General features: G+C 40.3%; 1 protein-coding gene across 1 annotated transcript in view; it reads left to right on the top strand.

Annotated features, from left to right (window-relative positions):
- The first annotated feature begins 4,380 nt into the window (after positions 1-4,380).
- The window catches only part of Pde7b (phosphodiesterase 7B), a 321,725-nt gene continuing 308,016 nt past the window's right edge, over positions 4,381-18,089 (top strand). The window contains exon 1 of the mRNA XM_005360960.2: positions 4,381-4,746. Within this exon, the coding sequence (XP_005361017.1) occupies positions 4,726-4,746 (21 nt within the window). The 5' untranslated portion in view covers positions 4,381-4,725. The remainder of the gene's footprint in view (positions 4,747-18,089) is intronic.

Here is an 18,089-nt window from a genome sequence, read left to right on the forward strand (position 1 = left end):
CTCTGAATCATGGGCTATTTAAGAAAGAGATTAAAAAAGGAAATGAAAAGGTTTAAAATAAGGTCACTCCTTTTAGATTATTTTTATAAGTAATAAATTGCAAAAGATATCATCATTTCAAAGGATGTTCTCCAAAGTCAATTCCAATGTATGTGTTTCACAATGGTGCTCACAGAACAAGTGTTTCATAGTTTAACTTCAGTAACCTTAGCATTGATATCCCTCTGTTTGGTGGAGTCAGACAGAGACCAATAGTTATTAAGTAATATCAATGCAGATATATCTTTATATGTACCCTTAATTTTTTTATCCAGCATAAGTGATTACATTCATGGCAGAGAGCAGAGAATGAATGACCACCTCTAGGAACCATAGGCAGATAGATATATTAAAATCAGGAAGATTTTTTTTTCCAATGAAAATGTAGCTGAAAGCCAATGTAGATAACCAACATCGATGACTTAAGATGGAATGGAGAATTGACCAACCACCATGACTGCATTAGCTTGCCTGAGGTGCCATAGGAAGATAGCATAGATGGGCTTGGCTTACACAACAGAAGCCTATTGCCTCCCAGCTCTGAAGACTGGAAGTCACTTCCAGCAGAGGTTGTATCTGGAGGAGACTCTTCCAAACTGTCAGACAGCAACCTCCTTTCTACCCTCACGACAGAGAGAGGGTCGAGACAGAGAAACTAACTCTTCTATCTTCTACGACCTCCCACCAGCCCTGTTAGATTGAGGCTCTGCTACTAAAACTCACTTCGCTTTAACAGCCTTTGTAAAAGCTGTGTTTCCAAGTACAGGAAAAATAGGGCAAAGACTCCAATATACCAGTTTGGATGACAAGGGGGCAACATTTGCTCCAGTGTTCTGACGTGGAACTCGACACCTGAGAAGCCATTATCTCGGTTGTTCAGTGCCTCCATGGCTTCTTGATATCCTTGGCCCAGATCTGCCTTATGCTCCCAGGAACTAAATCTCAGAGGATCTAGACATGCAGCCCTTGGGCCTCTTCTGATTTACTGATTACTCTCACATACTCCCCCTTGTTGTCAATAGTATTTCTTTTATCCCCGGCTCTCCAAAATTCTAAAAGAACTGCCTACAGGACTCTTCCTATTTGGATGTCTCACAAGTGTGGTAAATGCAATACGCAGTCTGTTCCCACTGCCCAGACTCCGTCTCCAGTTTCTCATCTTACTTAACAGTACAAGATCCACTTTTCTCAAAGACAGAAATGAGTCTAATTTCCAGGGTTAATTCTCTGTTTTCATCAAGCCCTCACTTTACCATTTTGATCACTGAAATATTTCATCAGCCTTCCAGGACACCATCCTGTCCTGACTTTTCTGGGATCTCCTGGTGGCTTTGCCTCAGTCTGTTTTGCCAGTTCTTCCTGGTGATTTGACAGCGGACTGCCCACGTCCTCACTTTCTGAACTCGTTCCTTTAACACTCTGATCTACTGCTGGCCATATGTATAAATAACAACTTACAAAGTCATGAGGACAGCCTACAATGTACCCTGAACTCTGGCCTTATCTAGTCAACTGCCTAACCGTTATTTCTATGTAACAATCACACTGCAAAAGCTAACGTATTAAACCCTTATCTTCACCTCAAAATTCCTTCCCCCACTGTCTCTTAATTAGTATTAGCTCTCTTTCCACTTGGCCGAACCCTAAATTTTAGAGGAAACCATTGCTTCTTCTTGCTAAATTCCTCCCTTAGGTGTATAATCCAATCCATTTACTGAAATATTGCCTCTAACATCACAATGGATACCAAAGGCAACCACTTCTAATCATGTCCACCAAGAGCATCCTGGTCAATACTACCATGATCTTTGACTCAGCACAATAGTTTCTTTGTTAGACTCCTTTCTTCCATATTGGTTTCACATAACTGCCAGAAGGACCATGGTAAAATTAAATCAGGTCTTCTTATTCCTCTACTTAAAGCTCCATTTCAATGAGAGTAAATGTTAAACTCCTTACAGTGACTTAGAAAACCCTACATGACTTACCTAGTGCCATTGCCATCATCTGTACCTTACCAACCAATTCACCCCTCAAAGCCTTTGCATTTAATGCTGTTCCTCCTCTCTGAATGCCACTTCACTGCTCTTCCTTTGTCAACCTCAGCTTTGAACCCCAATATCCTCTCACTTTGAGACCTTTCTGGGATACTTGATTGACCACAAACTCTTATCTGACCTACTGTCTCCTTATATTCTCAACAATATATTACCATTCCATATCCTAAACAACTTCACATTTATTAAGAAAACTTATTCTAGGCAGAAGAATCCAAGTTTCATGAGGACAATGACTCTTCAAGCAATCTTCCCTGTATTAGTAAATTATGACTCTTTGCTCAAACCAATCTCCAGGGAGTTGTTCTTGATTCCCCTTTTGTGCTGTAGGTCTTTAAGCTGCACCATTTCGACATGCAAACACACACAGCCTCCCAGAATCTGAACCTTTCACCTCTACATGACTCTTATCCAAGTTCAGGCTATGATACTTTCTCACCTCCCAAGTGCAGTGGGATTCATTATTGGTCCAATGCTTTTGCTTACCCTCAGAAGAAGTCTATCTTAGGACTCCCCTTTCTGGAATGCATGCCCCATTCTTCCTAATCTGGTCCTAGGCATAGCTCCATGAAGCCATTCCCACACATCCTCTTTCTTCACTCTCCTAGCCGTCCAACTCCCTTTCCCAGTCTTTAACTATGCCAGGCATGGACCAGGAATGCAGAGGCGCATGTGATATGCTCCCTGCCCACATTCGGACCTCCGCTCTAACTTGCTTCATCAGAGTGCTTCCCAGATCATGACACCCAAAATAGCAAGCACACTACACATGAACTACACGCGGCTCCAGCTCCTACCTTACTTTACTTTAAAGTCTTTCGTACTGCCTAAAAATCGCATATTTACTTTATTTTTTTAGTGTTAGGGTTTTTTGGGTTGTTTGTTTTTAATTCAGAATCTCACTTAGTCACCCCAGGTGACATTGAACTAATGACCATCCTTCCTCAGCCTCCCAAGTCCTAGGATATTATACAGGATTTTTATCGATTCTTTAATCACCTACCAAAATATAGACTATGTGAGAGAAAGTACTATATTCACTACATGTCTTCATCACTAGGATTAGAATTGCTAATCTGCTGGGTTTATAAACCTTAGTACCTAAAATCATATAAATAAATAGCTTATTTCTCCAAAAAGAAAAAAAAAACAAACAATAAAAAATCATGTTCATTTCTGAAAAGGGACTTGGGTCTTTTCAAGTACTGTGTCTATCCCTAAAACATCATCTTCACCCAGATCAAAAGAGACATCTGATTCTACTGGATGAGTCACGTGCTCCCTTTCTAAGCCTGTCAGCAGTGTGGGATTAGCAGGGAAAGACATGAAACCCAAAGGCAGAGGAGGAAATGAAAAATAGGTTCTCCTCATAGAATCCAGAGTAGGGATGGAGTGGGGAGGACCCGGGGAAGCAGAAACAACAGATGGGAACCACAGAGATTTCCAAGAGTGGGAAGAGAAATGCGGGGATTAGCTGGGGCCCCTGGCAGAGGAGGTGTCCCTAAATAACTGTACCTTGGTGCACTCAGGAGGGGGCATGTCTGCATGGCCTCACAGTGTCCTGCCTCTTCAGGGACTTTTGTGAGGAATGAGCTGGAATCTCCCTATTTTAATAATCCCGAAGCTTTGCCTCAGAAGCTGTGGGAAGGTGGGAGAAGAAGCAGGGGCCACCAGCAGCCAGGGCCACGTGGATTCTGTTCTTCCTAGGTCCTGCTAAGGTTTGCCGGCTCATTTGTCCAAGTCCACATGCTTAGCTCTAGATATTTATTAACAGTTCATTATTTTAGGTAAGGGTAAACATGAACGAGCTCAGAATTAAGCCACAAGCTGTTGAGTGTGCATATGCACATCAACTCACCCACGGCAAAACAGAAAGCTCTCCGCTATCGCTTGGCTCAGCCTGTTTTGTTTTTGTTTTTTGAAATTACTTTAAACACTTAACCCCAAGGTATTTAAACTGTTAAAAAATTGTTTCTGAATATTAAAAAAAAAATCTTTCTTGGGTTCTCTTGAGAGTGGGGCACCCCAGCTAATCACAGGCACGCACACACACACACACACACACACACACACACACACACACACACACACACACACTCTTCCCATAGTACAGTACTTTAAAATTAATAGCACATGCAGAGGAAAAACTAAACCCTTTGACGTCACTCTTGAAATGAGGAAACATAAACAGAAAAGGCTCCACTCCAGTAAGCTGCCGGCGCAGAAGCCGATTGGTCTCTGGTTTTCCTTGCCTGTGGCAACTGACAGCAGCACCTCCCAGCCTCGCAGGCCGGCTGCCTGCTCACCCAGCCAGTCGCTTGCTCCGGGCACTGCAGCAAACTCGGCTCTGTCCCAGCACTTGTCTGGGAGAAAAGTGGTGCCCTTACCCAGAGAGAGCCTGGCTCTCTACCTCCCTCCTCTCTCGGGCTCTCTGACTGCTTTGGCGTATCTTTCGTTCTTTCCTTTTTTTTTTTTTTAAGTATTTTCTTTTTCTTTTAAAAATTTACATAATTATCTTCCTAATCCTGGATGAAGTTGCTGGATTCTGCAGCACAAGTCTTCATGAACAAACCACACCGCTCAGAGATTCCCCGGCTTTCAAAGGTCACAGAACTGCCACTATGGTTAAATGTCTTGTTTAATGGTTGAGGTATGTACAACAAATTTCAGCGCAAGTTGATTTTCCTTGAGAGTACAGAGTCACAGGGAGACGCCAGGGTTTTGCTTTTTGTTTTTATTGAAAATGGACCCGGACCTCTATTCGTGTGTGTGTGTGTGTGTGTGTGTGTGTGTGTGTGTGTGTGTGTGTATTATTTTTGTCTGTGATTGTTCCTACAGCAACCAGCTTTTGAATTTCCGTCCTTTTTTCTAAGCGAACTGACTGAGCATTGTCACTTGCCCTGAATTAACTCTTTGAGGGCAGCAGGGTCTAGCAAGATTCCTGGCAATTCTCTGCACTTTAAGTCCCCATGGAGGAGACCCCCTCCTCTGTATTTTTAAATAAATGCAATATTTCTTCTCCGTTGTTAATTTTAGAATTGGGTCATTTTGGGTAGAACATGGCAAGAAAATGTTGGTGAAGGGTTGTGAACCACTAGAGGAGAAAATCAGCTTGGTTGGTTTGTTGTTGTTTTATGGGGTTTTTTTCTCTGTCTTTTTTTTTTCTCTTGAGTTTGTCGTGTTGGTCAGAAGCAGACCTCAAGCTGAAGACAGTGGTGGAACAGGAGGAAACAGCTGGCAGTGAGAAGGAGCACAGAATAATGGGGGGGGGGGGAATTATTGAGGGGGAAAAATCCACTTTATCATCTTGCTACAATTTATAAAAAAAAAAAAAAAAAACTATTTTCAGTCTCAAAGCTAACAGAGGAGATGTAAGTACAGAGTTATGTGGCCAGTGATTTAGGTCTTATTATTTACAAAGGAAAACAAAACTTTATTATCACTGTAAGATTGGGTAATTATCTCTTCCTGAATGGGTTGAAAGTCGAGTTAGATATTTAATTAGAGACTTAAGTGATGGAGCCTGGGGACTAATGAATCACCTAAAAATTCAGCTCTGCATGTGCTCTGGCCAGAGACACCATTGCAAGAAAGGAAACACAAGCCAAACACATGCATTCATGTACGGTAGCTGCTGCAGAAGTCACAGTTGAACACAGGGCTGACGGTTTTGGTCACACATTATTACGTGTCTGAGGGGACCTTGCTGAGAATCAGCCCTGTCTAGCATTCAGTTTTTTTTATAAGAGCAATTCACACAATGCACAGCTAACATGGACTTCTTTATCTGAGAGTTATGCAATAGCAAATGAGACAGGATTGTTTGAAACCATTCCCTCGCTCCAAAATTTCTAACTCGCTCTCCTTAAAGTTTCCATTCTCAATGCCGAGAACTAGAAACCTGTGAAACTGGGTCATATCAGTAGCACCGTGAGGCAAGGCTCAAACACACAGCGCACTTGAAGGGGTTAACAGAGTGCATAATGCACCTCGTTAAGGACAGCAAAAATATTAGCTCTGAATTGCAGGGGATGTGCTGCGAATGGACAATCGCTTTTCTGCAGCGGCCGGTGGGAAAACAAGGACGTTGTGTGTTGCAAATGCATAACTGCAGCTCCTCCCTTTCTTCAGCTTTATCTTTTATTACTGGCTGCTGAAACAAAGAAGGGTGTCAGGGGTTCCCTCTTGATTGGCATTTGCTCTAGTAAAATGAAGTCCTTTTTATCGCAAGCAGAAACTCAAAGTTAACTAGCGGCAACTCCCAAATCCAAATCCTCTTGATAAGGCTCTCTACCTGACTGAACTGTCTGATTTCCAAGCGCCCCACTAACTAGCATGTGCCAAAATCAGGGAAGAGGGCTGTTTCGGCAACAGTCACTTGGAGAAACTAATTTTTGAAGAAAGTTACTTAGGACAAGGGTGGAAAAATCCAAGATGTATCAGAGACAGGCATCAGTTTAAAGAAAACAATGACACCAGGACACGTTTTAACGCCTTCCACAGTGTGTAACACAAAGCCACCCATTGTTTGGGTGGAATAAAAACCCGAGCTTAAAACTGTTTGCTGAGAATTCACCCAACATACATTGTAAATTATCTAAGTAATTTTAAACCTGGAATTTTTTTTAACCGCTTTGAGAAATGTTTTTGGTGTTAAGTCCAGCTTAAAATATAACCTGGAAACTGTCAATGATCAAGACAAGGACATTCCAAATGTCGGCTCGTGCTCTTTTTCAGCCAAAAGGATGTCGTACACGCAAAAGTGAAATGACCAAGCTTCCCCAAGTGGGCATGTGCCACCTGGAAAGGCCTCTGCCCAGTAATTATTCTAACTTGTTGTTTGCCAAGCTCAAATCACAACGGAAACTGCTTGTTGATTCACGGAACATAGTGCTGGAAGGAATTTATTAAGCAAGAAGTTATCCAACCCCATGTCTACAAGCGCTTCATTATATAAAAGACAGCTGTCAAATTTAAGGGTCAGAGAAGATTTGAGATTATCTAGGTAACAGCTATTTTTTTTCTCTCTTTGCTTTTCAAGGCAGGGTTTCTTTGTTTAGCCTTGGTTGTAGTGGAACTCACTCTGTAGACCAGGCTAGCCTCAATCTCACAGAGATCTGCCTGCCTCTGTCTCCTGAGTGCTGTCTCCTGTACTACCACCTGGAGGTAATAGCTATTTTATCTGGTTTATCTCACACTGCAGAAGTCATATATGTAATGTAGGATGGAACCCTCTGGGTCCATGAATGGTCCAAAGAATTCGCCATCCTGAGGGTTCAGTTCACATATCCCAAAGAGCTATTTGGTAAAGCAGGAATCTTTTTTTTTTAATTTAAAAACTAAATTTTATCTAAATTATGCTTCATTATACACATGAATCTTGGAATCTTTTTTAGTAGGTACACCTCCCGGAGGAAGAAAACTTTGGCATTTGAAGATTTGCCTGGCCCCTCGCACAGTGGTGAGGCCATTGCTGTAACTACTTCCTGGAAGTGGCATCTTAGTGTCCCCAGCATTTTCGTTCACTTCACTTTCCCCAGAAGAATGGCCTGGATGGGCACTCAGCACCAGGTCTCTCCAGGCATCCTTGCTTTCATTCATGATTCTTGAAGCATCCCTGCTTTCATTCATGATTCTCGAAGCATCCCTGCTTTCATTCATGATTCTCAAAGCATCCTTGCTTTCATTCATGACATGTTGCCTACTTGGTTTCTTAGTAGACTTTAAAGTGATCGATGATGAGATTTGAGGAAAAGAAAAAAAAAGTAACTGTAGAAACCCAAACGGACTAAATGTCTAGATACAAGGCATATTTAGAAACTTGACTAGCAAGAAGAAAATGTGTCAATCTTTCAATGTTAAATCAAGGCACTTAAAGCCCCGCCTCCAAGGAGTATTTAACCGTTTAAACAGGTTAACATGCAATTAAGAGAGTGAACTGGGAAAAAAGAGGGGGGAAAAGCAGTGAATGGGGACCAGAGAACAGGATGAGCAGACTTGTAGGCAGCAACTAGCTGACGGACACTAAGCTATTCAGTTATTCTTGACCTTGTTTCTTCATCTGTGTGAGGAGCTGGTTGGATTAGATTATTTCTAACATCCCTGTATGCCAAACTTTTTTTTGAAGCAGTCTTTTCTAATTTTACATACCAATCCCAGTTCCCACACCCTCCCCTCCTCCTGCTCCCTTCACCTTCCCCCAATCTCACCCCTATCCACTCCTCAGAGAGGGTAAAGCTTCCCATGGGGAGTCAGAGTCTAGCACATTGCCTTGAGGAAGGAACAAGGCACTTCCTAATATATCTAAGATGAGCAAGTTATCCTTCCAAAGAGAATGGGTTCCAAAATAGGCCAAACTTTTTATACTGTTTTTAGTTTCAACCAGAGGCTTGGCTTTTTTGGTAGGAGGGGTTGCTTTGTTTTAAAACATTTATTTATATGTAAGTGTGAAAGTATCAAGCTTTTATTCAAAAAGTATCAAAAAGAAACTACTGTTGCTACTCACGTTTCTTAACCTGGAGTGAATGCAAAAGGAGGCTGGGGCTAAGAAAGTGGCTCTGTGGGGAAAGTATTTGCTGAGCAAGCCTGAAGACCTGAGTTCAGATTCTCCACAACCAGATAGAAGCTAGATATAGCAGCATGCATCTATAACCAGATTACCTAAAGGACAGAAACAGAGGGATGGTGGGGGCTTGCTAGCTAGCCAACATAGGCAAGCTCCAGGTTGGAAAAGGGTCTGTCTCACAAAACAAAACAACAACAAAAACAAGATAAAGAGCAATAAAGGAAGACACTTGAGTTCAAGCTCTGATCTCCACATGAACACATGCACAAGCATGTACACACACACACACACACACACACACACACACACACACAAGTTGGGGAGGGAGACAGTGAGAAGAAAAGGCTACATAGAGAAAACAGCTCAATGCAAGTTAGATTGTAAGAAGTGAATTTTTATCCATCTAGGTGTCTGCTATGATCAGGGTGAAAATGTTGGTATGCTTTTGCAGTGACAATTTTAAAGAGTGGCGCGCTGAGGAGAGCCCAGATTTTGCCACAATTTGACTTATTCTCCAGCCTGAGATGGAGAATACAACTCATGCATTAGGGTTTTCCTCTGCATCCCTCAAGTTACAGGAAGAACCTTTTGAGAGTGTTGAAAGCAGCCCGGGATATCAACAGCCTTTTGAGGAGGACTGGCAGCCATGATGAGTGGAATTCTGATGTAACGTGATATCCCTGCTGTGGGGAGCACCCTCTGTCTGGAAGCTCCTGACAGTGGTTCCAGAACTTTCAAGGATCACTTATGTGAGTTTGTGGGGGCTTCGGCTTCCTTGTCTTGACGGCTGTTTGGTGGCTTTTCCTTTCCTTCCCATGATCTATCTGCTCTGAGGAGATTTCGTGCTGAGCCATTAGCAAGGGCCGAGTTCTCCACCTCGCCGGTCAATCGCACCACTTCTTTTCACGCTTTACCGTTACTTAGCTAAACCCATGTGATTCTACCTCCAAGATGATCACATCACCAAGGAAAAGCAAAAGCAATCACGAGCCCTGGGTGGGTATGCAGAATTTTCCCCAGAAAGACCGTCACTCCGCTGGGAAAGTTCCTCCTCCTTGCCGTATTTCTCTCCTGTAAAGTGGTACGCCTCCATGCTGGAGCATTTCTTGAAACAGCAAAGGGGCGTGGTTTCTGTTTCCTGGAGATGAGACATCAGTGTTATAACACAAACATCTTTATTGTAATTGTCGGTCATTCTAAAGAGCCTGTATTTTTCCTTTCCTTGGCATTGCTTCTACTCCAATTGGGTTTTCTTTACAGAATAGCTGAAAACAAGTTGATAACAAAGTTGGGCGGACTCTCAGGGGGAGGAAAACCTTCTGGAGTGTTGGCTGTTGGCTGTGTATCCCTCGTGAGGCTGTGAGCCATCATATAGGCGTGCTGGCTCATCCGACTGGCTGCCTTTGATGTAGCTCAATTATCCTTATCCAGACACTGGTACATTCTCTGTGTCTAGAACCATCTGGCATCTCTGCCAAGTAAGGGCTTACAATCCATAGTCGAAGAATGGATGGTAAGGAACAGGCTTTTCATTTCAAATAAACCTAAAAAAGCATGACAGCACACAGAAATCTGTAAAACACAGGTAATTCTTAATAATATTCAGTAAAGACCTCAATATTAAAAACTCTAAATCCTATCAACAACAGTAGGCATTGAGATTTGTATATAGTACAGAGTATGACATTGATAGCTGAAGTCAGGCCTCCAGTAGTTTTGTCCAGCATGAGGAGTTCTGCCTCCTACCCCTCCCTCTGTCCTTCCCCTCCTTTTCCCCTTCTTCCCCTCCTCCTTCCCTCCCTCTCTAAATTGTTTCTCCTCTCTCCTCCCCTCTCTCTTTCATCTGTAAGGGGAAGATGAACGAAATGAAGTGTGACAATGAGGTTTTGGTGGGTTTTCTTTATATAATATTTAGAGTAATATTTGCTTTAATTTTCTTTTTTCTAGCAATTGGTGTGACCATGTAAGGAACACCTAAGAGTTAGGATTCTGTGTCTTCCTCTGTCTAGTATGGGATGTCAGGCCACAACTGGTCAGGGATAAGGAGCATGCTTCTGTGAGCCCAGGCAGAGGTCAGGATGCAATTATAAGCTTGGTCAGATCTTGATATCTAGAGCAAATAATAATCAATGGTTCTCATACCCTTTAACTCTATTATAAAAAAGTGTAATGAATTTTTCATTATTTGTCATATAAAAGTCAGAAACTAGCCAGGTGGTGATGGTGCACACTTTTAATCACAGCACTTGGGAAGCAGAGGAAAGAAATCTCTGAGTTCGAAGCCACTGAGTTCCAGGATACCCAGGGCTACACAGAGAAACCCTGTCTTGAAAAACAAACAAAAAATAAAAAACTAACTGAACCCAATAACAAATGGATTATTATTATTTTATATTCTTTTAATAAAATATCACTGTTACTTAAAAGAATGAAGTAGACCTGCATACAAAAGATCAAGAGTGATTTTCCAGATCTATAAAACCGGGAAAAATCTACATTGACATCTGTACAAATAGGCAGAACATTGGTACATTCTCAGAGAAAAATCTCTGGAAATTTAGATAAAAAGTGTAACAAACGAATGCTTCTAAAAGGAAAACCTGAAATGTGGAGGAGAAAGACAGTTTTTTTATGAATTCAGTGGAGTTGTTCACCTTTTCCCTATAAGCTTATGACATTTACAGCCGAAATCATTTTGGTATTATGTTTGTGACACTGTGTGGTATTGATGTTGAAAACAAAGTTAGAAGATGAAGGAAAGAAGGCTTTCCATTTGGCTTTGATTTTATTTCATGAGCCTTTGAAACTGACAGAAAGAGAGAACACTCTAGAAGAGTCATGGACAGGAAAACAGAGAAAACCCAAGGGTCCAGCTTGAGTCACTTTGGGGCATGAATGGTCCTCAAGACTTGATTTCCTTCAGTAAAGAATGAGGAGCTTTGTCAAGACCAAAGTTCACTTAACTTGCTGTGGTGCTCATGAAAACATTTTGACTAAACCAATATACATTATATATTGTACTGGTTTGAACCTATCAGTTAAATTACCTGTTTTAAAACTGGTTCAGTTTCGCTTAATTTTTCAAATTAGTGAAACACAGAGAGCTTATAATTTTCTCAAATTGTCTTGAAGGAAACTATATGTCTTAGGCAAACATTTAAAATAAATTTCAATCATAATATCGGTTATTTAGAAAACATTATATTAATACGTTCATATCGTAGGTATACCAACAACTGATGTTCGCTCTGTTTCAATATGTTTATGCATTTCTTGGTTTTCCATGAGAAAAACAAATACCTACCTTCATTTCCCTTTCTCATTACACCAGTCTCCAGCTGCGCGCAGTGAGAAGAAAGAACTCAGTCATTCTCAAGTGTAGACAGCGTTCTCATGAGAGGAGATGCCCGGCACTATGGAGGTCTAAAGAATGCCTCGATTTAGAAAAGGTCACAGACTTTCAGAGGAGTTGCTTCCGGTGTGGCACACTGTGGCCTCTCTCTCCGTCCTTCACACTAGTGTCCTCATTTTTTTCAAAGAAAGGAAAACACGATTTCAGTTTGGCTTTTAGTTCAATTCGGAAATTTTAGTCATCATGGAACACATCTAGTAGCTTTATTTCCTCCTTCCTGGGGTCTTTTTATTCCTAGAGAGAGGAATAATTCAGATGAAACAAAAAAGAAGCGGGAGTCTGTGTAATGGCTCTCTTGGGCCATAATGACAATCTGACACATTCTTCTCTTCTGTTAAAAGTCATTGTACTATAAAGATGCTTCAAAAGCTTATAAATACAACAACTCATACATATTTCTCTCTCTGTCTTTTTAACCGATCCTGATACCTCAGTGCTTGTGTGTAGTTTCGAGAGACAATTATGAGACACAGGCCTTCTCAGACTTGAAACACAGAGACAAAGGAGAGGTCAGGGGTCAGCTGTGAGATCCTGGGTTTGGTCTCCAGCATCTCTGGGGAAAACTCTTAATGTCTACACTCATGTCAGAACTAACAGGTAACTAAGAGGTCATAGTGAATTCCCAAACATTCTCCCCTCTAAGGCAAAGCTTTTAAAACTAAACACACCATATATTTATTGAAGTAAATGGCAAATTGTAATTTAAAATAAAATAGGTTTAAGTGACATATTTTTGGAGAGAAAAGGAAAAGAAAGAGGATAAAAAGAAGATCCACTCATTTTTTTAAAAGAGCCCTGAATTTGTAACCTAAAATCCGAGGTTTGGGTTCTGGATGCAAGAATGATTGATACTCTTGGCAAGGTATTTAGCATTTTTGGTTTTCGCGTCTCTAAAATGTATCTTGCAGCAGGTACTTTTGGGCCCTCTAATTTCAGGCTTTCGTGTGTAATGAGTCACTTCGCTCTTGACAAAAAGGACACAAGTCACTTTATTCTCTCATCACTCTTGTTACGCAAGGACCAGCTGAGTTCATCCAAAGCAAGGCAATTGAGACTGAAAGGAATTCCAGCTCATGGAGCCAGGGTTCCACTTCATTCTGGTGACAAGTTTCAATTGTTCGTACACATTTTTAGTTCATCTCTACTCACACTAAGCACGACTTGGAAAACATTTTTAAAAATATTTATACAAAGCATAAGAGCATTTGTTTCCAAAAAAAAAGTTAAAGCATTCTTCTAACTATATTTATACACATGAGGTTCCAAAATAAAGAGAAATTACATTATTTTATATTTAATGCCTTAGAAGTCGACACTTCAAACTTCAGGAAGGTGTTTGGCTATGGGGCATACAAGGATGCTCAGAGAACATTCTGTAAGGGGGAGGTCATTCTTGTTCATGACTGTGTACAAGTTAACCTTACTCTACTGAGATGAAGGTGTATATGGTATGTCTCATAAAAGTGTAAAAGAGATGCAAAGGCTTTATTTGCTGAGTGTGCAGAGAAGGAAAGAGAGTAAGTGTGTAAGCCTACAGCACTGTGGGCTTAGATGAGGTCTTGGATTAGTATACGGATGGTGCTGTGTTGAGTGCTTTAAGATAAATGCAATTTGGTTGCAGTTTGAAAGTTTCTCCTCAGAATTCATGTGCTGGAAGCTTAACTCCCAGGGTAACTATATGAAGAGACAGAGCTTTGTAAAAAGTATTAAGTGCATGGGGTGTAATTCCCATGAAGGGGTTAGTGCTGCAGCCATTGGAGTGGCTGAGTTACCCCAAGAGTGGGTTGTTATAGACGTGCCTGGGTGTCACCTCCAACCTTCCTAGGTGGCTTGTTATCACCTTCTGCCATGTTATAAGGCAGAGTGTCTGTTGCTCGCACCGAGCTCTTGAGATCCCCAGTATCCAGAATTGTAAGAATCCTTTTCTTTATAAATTACCCATTCTCAAGTATTATGTGGTAGAAACAGAGTAAGATCTGTGTTGTTTTCTTGCCTTTTCTTTATTAAACTATAGCACATATCGCCTAAATTATAAATGTATTGATCATTCACTTACGTTTGGGAAATCTCTGTACGTCTGTGTGTTATTCAGGTAGCCAGAGTGTTGGTTCATGTCAGAATCTGGGATGCTGAGGTGGGAAGATTGCCTCAGTTTTTGAGGCAAGCATGGGATGTAAGTTCCAAAAAACCTGGATCATGTCTTAAGACAAGCAAAAAAACTCTTATTACTCAAATCAAGACAATGGATTTTTATATCATCACCATGCCAGAATCCCCTCATGTCTTCTCCATCTTCACTTTGACATTGTGTCTTGAGACTTGTAAATTGTTTTTATATATTTACTTTTTGTTTCTTTTCATTGCATGAGATTTAGTTCATTTGTCCACTGTACTGTGTAAAGCATTGAACTTGGTCCAGTTTCCTTTTTTTATTGATTATATTGAGCTGCACCTTTTTCTCTGCTCCCCTCTCTTCCCCTCCCCTCCCCTTCAACCCTTTCCTATGGTCTCTATGCTCCCAATTTTCTTGTCTTTTTCTACTTCTTATGTAGAATACATTCATGTACGTCTCTTTTAGGATTCTCGTTTTTGTCTAGGTTCTCTGGGATTGTAAGTTGTAGGCTGGTTTTCTTTGCTTTACATCTAAAAGCCACTTATAAGTGAGTACATATGACATTTGTCTTTTTGGGTCTGGGTTAGCTCACTAATATGATGTTTTCTAGATCTATCCATTTCTTATACTATGGATAATGTTGGCCTAAATTTTTTGGTACAGAATCCTTCTATTTCTATTGAGAACATGCCTAGAAATGAAGTTGCTTGACCTTAGGAAATCACGTTAAATGTTAGTGGAAAATTTAATGCTTCTCAAAGTTCTTGTAAGATTGTACACTATCACTGAGTCCTTTTCCTCCCTCACGTTCCACATCAGTACTTCTGTAAGGTATAGAGGAAAGGCCGTCCTGTGCATCTTGCTGATTCCCTTTTCACAGGTATCACAAGCCTATAAATATCTTTGTTGTCAGATCCAGTCCTTCTATATTTTAATTCTAAAAGATTCTTCATACTTCTTTGATATCTTTGATTGTTCTAAGTGGCACAAACATCTTCTCTATTAGTGAAATTTCCTGTTTTATGCTTCAGTGTTATCTTGAATTCTTTACATTTCTACACAAAATTTTGAATTAAGATGCTTCACTACCACACCAACCAATCAGCAAGGCAAACAAACAGTTGGGATACAGGTTTATCTGAGAGAATGATGTCTTCCCTGCGCATAGTATACCCCCTTCCATTTTGTAGATCTTTGTTACTTTTTCTCAGTCACACCTTCTAGCTGGTTTATGATAGCTCTTGCAGTACCTATTAGTAGGCAACTTAGTATTTTGTTCTTATCTAAACAGCACCTCTCAGGTTTCAACATTTTGCTTCCAATATACATAGAAATTATTTTTTTGTGTGTATACAGTTTATTATCCATAAGCTTGCTAATGGCAATAAACCAATAAAACTTAGTTTGCTAATGATAATAAACTCAAACCTCCTGCATTCATTTAGAGTTTGTCATATATATATGTGTGTGTGTGTGTGTGTGTGTGTGTGTTTATGACTGACTGATTGGGACTGGGTAACCTAGTGGGGGGCTTTGTTGCTGGAGAAGACTGATGTTGCCCATAGTTCTTCATCTGGGGACGGGGTCATGTGAGATCCCCCCTCATCCATGTTGGCACGTCGATTAGTATTAGTATTCTTCAAGTCCTGTTTAGGTAACCATGTTGTTGAGGTCTCCTTGGTATAGTTTCCCTGTCATATATTACAGACAATATTATGTAGCAAACATATGGCTCTTCATCTCTTACATTCTTTCTGCCCCCCCCCTTCTGAAATGTTTTCTAAACCTTATGTGCAAGGGTTGTATTGTCAATTGATCAATCAGGCTGGGCAGCCCACAGACAGGTGTTCTCAGCATTTTCCCCAATTTTGTGCGCTGCAGCTTTACTGAAAATATTTAATTAAATCTAATTTTTCTGGTAGAATCTGTAGAGTAGTTTAAGTATTGCATCATGATGTTTTCAGATGGGGATAATTTTCCTTCTTGACTGTTTTTGTTCCTTTTATATCTTTGTCTTGTCTTATTGATATCAGACTTTGAGCACAATAATGAATAAAAATGAAGATAGTAGTAACCCCTGTCTTCCAGATTTTGGAAGAAATGTTTTCAATCCCTGCCCCAATTTAGTATAACACTGTCAGTTGATTTTTGAATAAACCTATTATTAAATTGAGGTATGTTTTGTCTTTTTCTAATTTCTGTAAGACATTATCATGATAAAGGCAGAGTGAGCTTTATCAAATACATTTTCTGATATATGGAGATGATCAGAAAATTTCATCCTTGAGATTACTTACATGGTGAATTGCATTCATTCATTTGTTCATTTTGGAACAACCTTGCAATGCAAAGATGAAGCCTCCTTTGTCTTTTGTCATGATGCATAATCTTCTTGATTTGTCCTTGAATTTCATATACAAGTATTTTGTTGGGAATTTTTGTGTCTTTCTTCATCGGGGTTATTAAGTTGTATATTTTTTTGTGCTGTTGTGTCTTGACTTGGTTTGGATATCAGGATAATACTGGCTTCACCAAATGAATTTGATGGGGATCCTTCCCTCCCTGTGTCACGGAACAATTTAAGAAGTGTCAGCACCAGATGATCCTTAGAAGAGTATTAGAATTCAGCACAACTGTTCCAGGATTTTTTTTTTGTGGAGATTGTAACTGAAGGTTTCTCTCATGCCTGCTAGTTCCCAAAAAAACCACTCTGAGGCTTAATATCAATTATAAACTGTTTTGCCTATTAGCTCAGGCTTATTATTAAATCTTATAACTTAAATTAGATCTTATAACTTAACCTATTTTTATCATTCTATATTTTACCACAACACCCCTGGCTTGTTACCTCACATCTTGCTTCCCTAGTGGTTTCTGGTTTCTTGCTAACTCTGCCTTCTTTTTTGCTATATCTTTGCTTGGATTTCCCACCTGACTTTATTCTGCCTGGCTATTGGCCAAATAATATTCTTTATTAACCAGTGGTAATAAGACATATCACAACATACAGAAGGGCATCCCACATCAGGAGATAATTTTATCTACTATCTCAATCTTATTGTTCCTCATAGACCTGTTTATAAATAATTTATGACTTTATTTCAGTAAACCTCATACATTTAGAAATGTATCTGCTTCATGGACATTCTCCAGTTGCTTGGAGTATGAGTCTTCCTTGTATTCTGTTGTAAGAGAGCTGCTTGTTTGTTCCTGACTGCTCACCCCCAAAATAATCACACTGAAACTATATTATTTAAAACACTGTTTGCTGGCATATTTCTGGCTAACTCATATCCTAAATTAAATCTCCATTAATCTGTGTATCGCCACTTGACTGTGACTTACTGGGTAAAGTTATATCCAGTGTCTGTCTCCAGAGGGGGCTACATGGCTTCTCCTTGACTCTGCCCTTCTTTCTCCCAGCTTACAGTTTAGCTTCCTTCACCTACCTCTATTCCCTGCACAGGCCCAAGACGGTTTCTTTATTAACAAATGGTATTCACAGCATACAGGGGGAATCCTACATTTGTATTTGCTGGTGATCTTCTGGATTTCATAGGTTCTGTTGTTACATCTCTCTTTTTGCTCCTGGTGTCATTTATTTGGGTGTTCTCTCTCATAGGTTCTGTTGTTACATCTCCCTTTTTGCTCCTGGCGTCATTTATTTGGGTGTTCTCTCTCTCTCTCTCTCTCTCTCTCTCTCTCTCTCTCTCTCTCTCTCTTTCTCTCGGTTTGTGGGCCTAGAGGGTTGTCAGTTTGGTTAATTTTACTTTTATAGAATTCCATAAAAAGATTATCACCCCATGACAGCTGTAAGATGATGGCCCTTCTCCCAGCAAAGTTTGTCCTCAGAGGTAGAGACATCAATAAGGGTTTATTATAACTGGTATAGGGTTGAGTTGG

The sequence above is a fragment of the Microtus ochrogaster genome, linkage group LG4, assembly GCF_000317375.1.
Source record: "Microtus ochrogaster isolate Prairie Vole_2 linkage group LG4, MicOch1.0, whole genome shotgun sequence".
In the NCBI taxonomy this organism is placed as follows: domain Eukaryota; kingdom Metazoa; phylum Chordata; class Mammalia; order Rodentia; family Cricetidae; genus Microtus; species Microtus ochrogaster.